At 42.7% G+C, this 7,969-nt stretch overlaps 2 protein-coding genes across 3 annotated transcripts; both read left to right on the top strand.

The window, feature by feature from the left end:
* The first annotated feature begins 3,198 nt into the window (after positions 1-3,198).
* LOC148021185 (pentatricopeptide repeat-containing protein At1g06140, mitochondrial-like) lies at positions 3,199-7,396 on the top strand. 2 transcript variants are annotated; one of them, XR_015694687.1, is made up of 4 exons: positions 3,199-3,476; positions 3,576-3,658; positions 3,801-6,929; positions 7,043-7,396. XR_015694687.1 is itself a non-coding variant. In XM_087699020.1 (3 exons), exons 2-3 carry the CDS (start codon positions 3,578-3,580, stop codon positions 6,048-6,050), a joined length of 2,331 nt encoding a protein of 776 aa, XP_087555146.1. In that variant the 5' UTR covers positions 3,199-3,476; positions 3,576-3,577; the 3' UTR covers positions 6,051-7,396. The 2 variants fall into 2 exon arrangements, 1 of the variants encoding a protein (XP_087555146.1); XM_087699020.1 differs by having other exon boundaries at positions 3,801-7,396.
* Positions 6,109-7,396, top strand: LOC148021186 (uncharacterized). The gene is made up of 3 exons (XM_087699021.1): positions 6,109-6,246; positions 6,334-6,531; positions 6,710-7,396. Exons 1-3 carry the CDS (start codon positions 6,176-6,178, stop codon positions 6,801-6,803), a joined length of 363 nt encoding a protein of 120 aa, XP_087555147.1. The 5' UTR covers positions 6,109-6,175; the 3' UTR covers positions 6,804-7,396.
* Positions 7,397-7,969: the final 573 nt, after the last annotated feature.

Here is a 7,969-nt window from a genome sequence, read left to right as displayed (position 1 = left end):
GAGGGCCGATTCTGGGACTCGGCCCAAAAGTGACCGTTCAGACGGGCCAAGCGTGGTGCACGTCGACAGCACGAGTTTGATTTCGATCGTTCCTTGTGATTTACTCAATCATATCAGGCACAAACTTCCAGATCCTACCTAAGGGGGTAAGGGAAGGGATTCATATACCTAGATAGAGTGGTGGGCTCGTCGTTGGTGCGATCGAATCGAATCGGGCAATAGCTCTCTCTCTCTCTCTCTCTCTCACTAAAATGGTTGCAAATGAGTCCTCCCTTGGCCTCTTGGCTCTTATACCCCTTCCCGGGTATGGTGTTGGTGCCCCCAATTACTCACTTCCCAATCTTAGGCATCACAAGGGAGCTTTTTGCTATTTTTTGCACGATTTTTGCCCTGTTTTGCAACAATAAACCCTACCCTTCTCTGGTACGATTTCCTAATCCTAACCTACTCTAAATGCAACAAGAATCGAAAGCAAAACACTGAAATGATTTCTCCATGTTTCCCAATCATCAAACAAATAAAATAACCCAAAATACTTAATTGTTTTGAAGATAAAAAACACCCAAACTTCCTACCTATCTCAAGCTCTGTTTCGGGGATGAATCCCTTACTTCGATGCTCGATATGAGGCGCGCAAGTGCTCACGCTTGAATCCGTTGGTCCCGACAACGGAACCAAAATGTGGAAGCTTTCGCTTAACCGCCAAGACCCACGGACCGCTTATTGTTTCAAGCGTTCCAAGCGAGCTCTAATGGCTATCTCTCACCTAGCCGATGCGCCGTCGATCCTACGAGTGTAGTGAGCTTACCTTAATACCGATATGAGTTGCCTCCTCTCTCACACACGCCGGTAGCTCCACGATCCTAGATGCAAGCTCAAGCATTCTCAAGCCTTCTCCACCTCCAAGCTCCATCCTCCATAGCCGTGCGCGCAAGAAGAGAGAAGAGAAGAGAAGAGAAGAAGAGAAGAGGAGATGGTGAAAAGCTTCATCCTCTTGATCCCTCACTCTCACACACTCACTCCCTCACACTCTCACACTCCCTCTCTCAAGAGCACACACAAGCAAGAAGATGAGAAGGAGAGAAGAAGAAGAAGACTCTTGTTGCCACACACCAAAAGAATGAGCTTTTATTTACTTTTTGAACTTTATATATACAAACCCTAAAATCCCATGGGCACCCATCCCCTTTTTTACATGACCGACCATTGTGGCAAGGTCCTTTTTCCATTTCCCTCTTCTAGCCTTATGCCTCTAGCTTACGCCCATCTAATATTTTACAATCGGCACAGGAGGGAGCCTGGCACTTTTTTACAAGAGTTTTTTGAGTTTTTGGAGGCGCCTTTTAATTTAAAGTTGCGCATTTTGCCCCGGTTCATCTTTAGAGGCCGCCTGCGTGTCTTTGCTCTTTTTCCATCTTCCTTTTACTCTTTCCTTCATTTTTCCGCCATCTCGACTTGGGGTTAACATCAAATCCCGCTATGTAGTATCAAAAGATACTATGGTTTTGAAGATGACGATTCTCGTTGCTTGGTATTTGATGTTACCCCTTTAGCTTGAAACCCCTTCTTGATGGTAAATCAATTAAATATTTGCTGGAAGACTGAGTGTTGTAGCAGATCTTGAATGGTAGGACTCTACTTGACTGAAAAGAGTGAGATATTGAAGAGCTTGAGACTTGTAGTAGCAATGATGTTGTCCTGTTGAGCTTTGATTTCTCCAAATCTTCCAAAGCTTGGTTGATGAAATATTTGCTAAACACTGAGTGATTACTTAGTTCAGAATGGTAGGAGCTTGAGTGTGCCAAGAGGAGTGAGAAAATGAAGAAAATTGAAGCTTTAAGTAATCTTGGCTATGGAGTGTGATTTAGGGTTTCTAAGGCAGCCTGGTATTTCATTCTGTTTGGACTGCGCACTTGATCATTTCCCAAACTTTTTTTATAGAAAGAAAGCTTATGATATGGGCTTCCAAAGCCCCATGGTCTTAGACCAGATGCGCTGCGCATAGGAGGAAAACAGTGTACTAATTAGATTGCGCCTTATTTTGAACAACGCGCTTGTTCTCTCGAAATGCTGGGCTGAAGTAGCACAAATGTTGGGACAACATGATGTGCTAAGAAGGTGCGCTTGAAGTCAATGAAGATTTCCCTGGAAGGAATCATGATGAATAATGGCTTGTAGTGTGAGATCCAGGGGCTCCAAGGTGATTAGGTATTGCCTGGCTATGGAGGCCACACAGGACAAGACTTGAGAGAAAGGACAATGCTGAGTAGTAGATAGGGCAATGTCAAGTTCTTATGTGATGTAGAGAAGCCTTGGGAGTCAAGAAATAAATCTTCAGCAGGGAGCCTGGAGAGATATGCCATGTAGAGAAAGTTATAGAAGCTTGAAGGAAGATAGGTGCAGACCTGACTATGACTGCCAAGGTGGAGTAAGTGGAGAGATAAACTCATTGAGCTGACTTGAGGTTAAGAGGGACTAACATAGCAGAGAAGGGAGTCATGCCATGCTCGATTGGGCTCTGATACCATGTCAGAAGACACGGATCTAGAGCACGACAGATGCCATGGCGGGTGGAAGATGACAACCAAACTCATGATGACATAGACAAGTAGAGACAAACTGTTACACAAGTGAATTAGGTTCCAAGCTGGCAGCTTGGACTTATAAACACAATCTTGTGTAGGATTGACAAAGACAAGATACTTAACTGAAAGTATAAAACAAATGCATTGTATTCATTCCATATGAAAAGTGGTAGTCAAGTACAATGCTTTATAGTTGTTGGATGGTAGTAGTTTTCCCTTTCTATGCATATGGGATTTAGTCTGCCTACATGTCCTAAGCCCAGAATTGCCTCATACAAAGAGGCTACAATAGGTGTGATTGCAAATATCTCAACACTAAGTGCGAAGGGCTTAGATAGTGAACCATTCACATAAACTTGAGCCTCAACATTGGTGAACAATGTCTTAATCATCTCGACAAACCTTGGGACAAACTTTGGACCAAAACCTAATGCTTCTAGCAAGATTATGATGAACTCCAACGACATGTGGTCGTGTGCTTTTTCAAAGTCCATATTGACTAGGACATCATCTTGCCCACCACTCCACTACTAGCGAGTGCTGAGTCAATGGTCGCAATCAAATTTAGAATAGCATCTTGTATTTGCCTTCCAAATGTGAAACCATATTGCTCCGAGGGCAATGGCTTATCATTAAATCTCGAGTCACCTTATATTAAATTTTCTGAGATTATGGTTTTAACTCATTCTTTAATATTGGTCTGATCTTTCCCCAATCGTTCCATGGCCTTGTCTGCACTTAACCGTGATGAACGCACAAGACGATTGAGCGCATTCCCATCTTCAAAGACAGTGAAGGACGCAGATATTCAAGTCAGACCGAAAGCTTAATCTGGAATTCGACCTCCAATGTCCTCTTCAAAATGATGCTGCTTATCAGACTCAACAAACGGTAAATTGCTCTTCTTCTCCACGGCTGCATATGTGGTTTTGCATAGGTGTCAGACTGCAGCATTACACAGTCTGGAAGATTAATCTGTTTCCCCTGCAGATATGGTGATTAGGCTGCAACACCACACAGAGTTCACATGGAAGGAAGCATTCGCGGAAACTGAGGGCAGAAGGACAGATGGAGTGAGTGGCTTTCGCATCTGCGAAACATAAGATGTCTTGCTTAAATGCTACATATTCCCTCTGCAGGTGTAGTTGAAAAAATTCTCCTCCAATTCCTAACTATCGACTTTATTTTTTATGAATCTTGTATGAACTCTGACAGGCAAATCCAAAACCTCCTGCTCTTGAGAATGGTATGTCAGGGGGGGTCCTGGGCGTTATTCATTTGCACAGAAAGAAATCACTATGTCGTTTTAGCTGCACAACTGTACATGCAAAAGCAAGCCGTCGAAACGTACAGGCATTTTTGGACTCCCCAAATCCTAGCCGGGCCAGGTCACCAGCAAGAAGGTGCAAGGCAAGCTCAAGCATCGAGACGATGCTGCTTGAAAATGGGATTTGCTTGGATACGTTGAACCTACAAGGAGACTTCAGCTCAGTGGTTGGAATACCTCTAGTTGAAGCGCTCTTATTTATGGTGCACAACTGCAAGCTAGAAAAGGATCTGGTAAAAGCCAAACATTTGCACTTACATATCTGCTTCTGTGGTCTAGATACTTATGATCCTATTTGCAACCGCACTGTGCCCATGTTTGTTGAGTGTGGAAGTTTGTCTGATGCGAAGCAAGTTTTTAGCAAGTTGGCTTCTCCAAATGAGTATTCATGGACATCCCTAATAATGGGATACAGTGATTGTGATCAGCTAGATTGTGCTTTCTTTGTATTCCATAATATGAATCACATAGGTGTGCATGCAAGCAGCTATACACTAGTGAGTCTTTTGAAAGTCTCTGCTGAATTGAAGGACATTCACCGGGGTCAAGAAATCCATAAAGAAATTGCAGTGGATGGTTATGAGGGCAATCTTTTTGTTGGTAACACTTTGATTGATATGTATGGCAAGTGCAACTTCCTTTTAGAGGCCCAAGAACTGTTTAAGGAGCTGCCTCACCGGGATATTGTTTCATGGAATGCTATTATTGCAGCATATGGTGAAAGTGGCCATCTCCAAGAAGCACTCTATCACTTTGAACAGATGCAGATAGAGGGAATATTACCAAACATCATCACAATGTCATCTCTTTTGAAAGCAAGTAGCAGGGAAGAAGCTATCGGCGAGGGACAAAATTTGCACATGGAAGTCATAAACAGAGGAATCCAAAAAGACATTCTTCTTGACACTTCATTAGTTGACATGTATGCAAATTGTGGTTTGCTCCCAGAAGCTCAGAAACTATTTGATGAGGTCAAATTTCAGGATGTTGTTTTATGGACAGCATTGCTTGAAGGATATGCTGAACATGGTCCATACGAGGAAGCAATACGATGCTTTGAACAGATGCAAGTTGAAGGTTTTCCTCCAAATGATGTAACCTTTGCTTGTGTGTTGAAAGCATGCAGCAGCAGTAGATGTTTTGACAAGGGCAGGCAAATACACTCCACAATTGTAAGTCTAGGATTTGAACAGGATACTTCTATTGGAAACACTATCATTGACATGTATGCGAAATGTGGTGTTTTTGCTGATGCCGAGGAAACATTTGATAACCTTAAAAATCGAGATGTGATTTCTTGGAATGCTTTGATCACTGCCTATACTGACCATCGACGAGAGCATGAAGCAGTTGTATGCTTCAATCAACTGCATGCAGATGGTATGTGTCCCACCCATGTCACACTCTCCAGTGTTCTAAAATCTTGTGGTAATATTGGAGCATTCTGCAAGGGTCTAGAAGCACACACAAGCACTGTACGCATGGGCTTTGAAAGCCGGAATACTATAAGCACCAGCTTGATTGAGATGTATGCCAGATTGGGATTTCTTTCTGAAGCTCAAGATGTATTTGACAGAATGCCAATCCAGGATATTGCTGCTTGGACAGCAATTATGCAAGCGTATGTCATAAATTATGAGGGGAAGAGGGCTGTGCACTGCTTTGAGAATATGCAAAAGCAGGGGGTGAGTGCAGACGCTGCTGCTTTCACATGTGTTCTTACTGCATGTGGTCAATCTCGCATGTTTAGTGTAGGGCAACAGTACTTCAAAGTGATGAGGGAAAAGTATGGAGTTGCTCCAACAAAAGAACACTACGTCTGTATGATTGACCTTCTCGCAAAATCAGGACACTTGTATGAGGCAGAGAAATTTCATGAGATGCATTGTCCTCTGTCTTATGGAACATGGGCAGCCTTGTTCAATGCTTGCAAAATCTTTGAGGATGTAGAACTTGGATTGAGATGCTTCCAACAGCTTGTCCATATGGATCCAGATAAATATTCATTGTGGTCTGCGCGTATGACAAATCTATACAAATGTGCTGGAAGGCAAGTTGACGTGTACATGCTAGAAAATATCAAAAGATACGTAAGATTGCTGAAGTGCTCTGGTGAGGTGGGATGGCAAGGAGGCTGAACGTTTGCAAATTTCAGAACTATTGTGTTGAGATACCTGAGTACCAAGGAGACATTTTTTTGTGAGTACAGACAGCATATGGACGTGAGTGTAAAGCCTTTCAAGTTTCAGTTTCATTCTGGATAATGTGCTCACCAATCAGATCATATGAGGCAGATTTCTCTTTGGATAACTGCTACACTGATTTTGTTCAGAGGTAAGGATGCCTCATAAGTAGTTATGCAAGCTAAGGTTATTACTAGTTTGCAGGGAACTAATCCGGTCTTCAAAGTGGCAACTGCAGATTGCTTCAGTGCTGCAAGGAAGTGGTAAGATCAATTGCAAGGGATGTGGCACACGTGCAAATGCTGTCTGAAGGGATAGTATTTCATGAAAATGTCACTACTGCATTTCAACCGAATGTTGGGCATCCCAGTGCAGCTGTTGTTAGCAGGTTGGGGACCATGAGAAAATGGGTGACTGCTACATGGCCCATACCCAGGTATGTTCATGAGTTGCTTGGACTTTTGGGAGTAATCATCTCTACTACAACCGGGTATTAGAGAACTATGTGAACCTCACACCCAAGCAAAACAGGAGATGCATATGGATGTGGACAGTTGAAGCTCAGTTTTCTTTATCATTTTTTTGTTGGCAGAATTTGAATGAGTCTTTTACAGGTCATTCACAAAGCCAGTGGGGCAGGTACTTGGATGGTATGGGCACTTGATGACTTTAGAGGACTGGAAAATTTTATGGGAGCTGGAAGATTGAAGGGTTCAGAGAGGTGATATTTGATGTGTGACAATGAGCTTGCATTGGTTTGGGAATTGTCAAGACCAATTAGGCTTTGTGAGTTGCAGTATGCCCAAACTCACTCGCAATATGATGTACTTGCAGGTATGTCCAGATTCACTCAACAGGAATCTCTCTCTCTCTCTCTCTCTCTCTCTCTCTCTCTCTCAGCGGATAACAGGACAGAGTGCAATCACTGACGTCTTTAGATCATGCAGGTTACCACCTCCACATGCATTACCAGAGCCATACTTTTAGGAGGGACACTTGACCAAGCGTTGGAGATATGCTGGACCAGATGTGCAAGGAAATCCAGACACAGATCATGGTTATGGTACTATCGGTGGATTCAGTCCATTATCACATGCCGTCAGGATCAATTACCAACCGTCTAGATTTGGGTACTTCATTACCTTTCTGCAGTGAACAATTGAGAAATCAGATGACAGAGCTATACCAGAGCAGACTCTCTTTTGTACCATCATGTCCCCATGTAAGGTGCAGTCTGCTCATGCAGTGAGGAGCTGTAGATTTAGTCTTCGATTATATCATTTCTCATTCATTCACTACTATATGCTGATGATGATATAGTCTTATATTGGGCTCTCTTCATTTTTTTCATAATGGGTAATTGATTAATTATGAAAGAAGTATGTGCACAGAGGTTGTTGACCCAGTATTAGCATTTTACATGAGCATGTTAAGGTGAAGGGTATAAAGAAATACCCACATATAGTAAACAAACATAGACGTATGACAAAGCAGGGATAGATAAAGAACTCAGTAGGGTTAGGGTATCTCAGAGACAATGAACACAAAATAAATGAAGAATAATGAATGAATGCAATGCTCATGTAGTAAAAGACACTATGCAGGGTGAATACAAAACCTTTGACTCCCGTGTTTGTAGGACCAGGCCAGAGAGTTTGTTGTCCTCTATGGATCCTGAAACACTGCAGACAGCCTCTGAAGGTGTATGGCAGTAGCAAATGCAGATTTGTAGAGTCTGGATCAATGTCAGATGTGACTAGGGCAGCTTGCAAGAAATGGCAGCAGGTTGAAATCAGTTGAATGAAGTAAACAGGAGAAGCTGTGAATGCAGCTGAATTTGATGATGTTAGTTTGAGCCTTAGGGAGTAAGGGAT

This window comes from Lygodium microphyllum, chromosome 18, assembly GCF_053477565.2.
Source record: "Lygodium microphyllum isolate KBCC chromosome 18, Lygodium_microphyllum_v1.1.10, whole genome shotgun sequence".
Taxonomy (NCBI): Eukaryota; Viridiplantae; Streptophyta; class Polypodiopsida; order Schizaeales; family Lygodiaceae; genus Lygodium; species Lygodium microphyllum.
The sequence above is the reverse complement of the archived record's forward strand: the minus strand, read 5'-3'. Positions and strand labels throughout refer to the sequence as shown.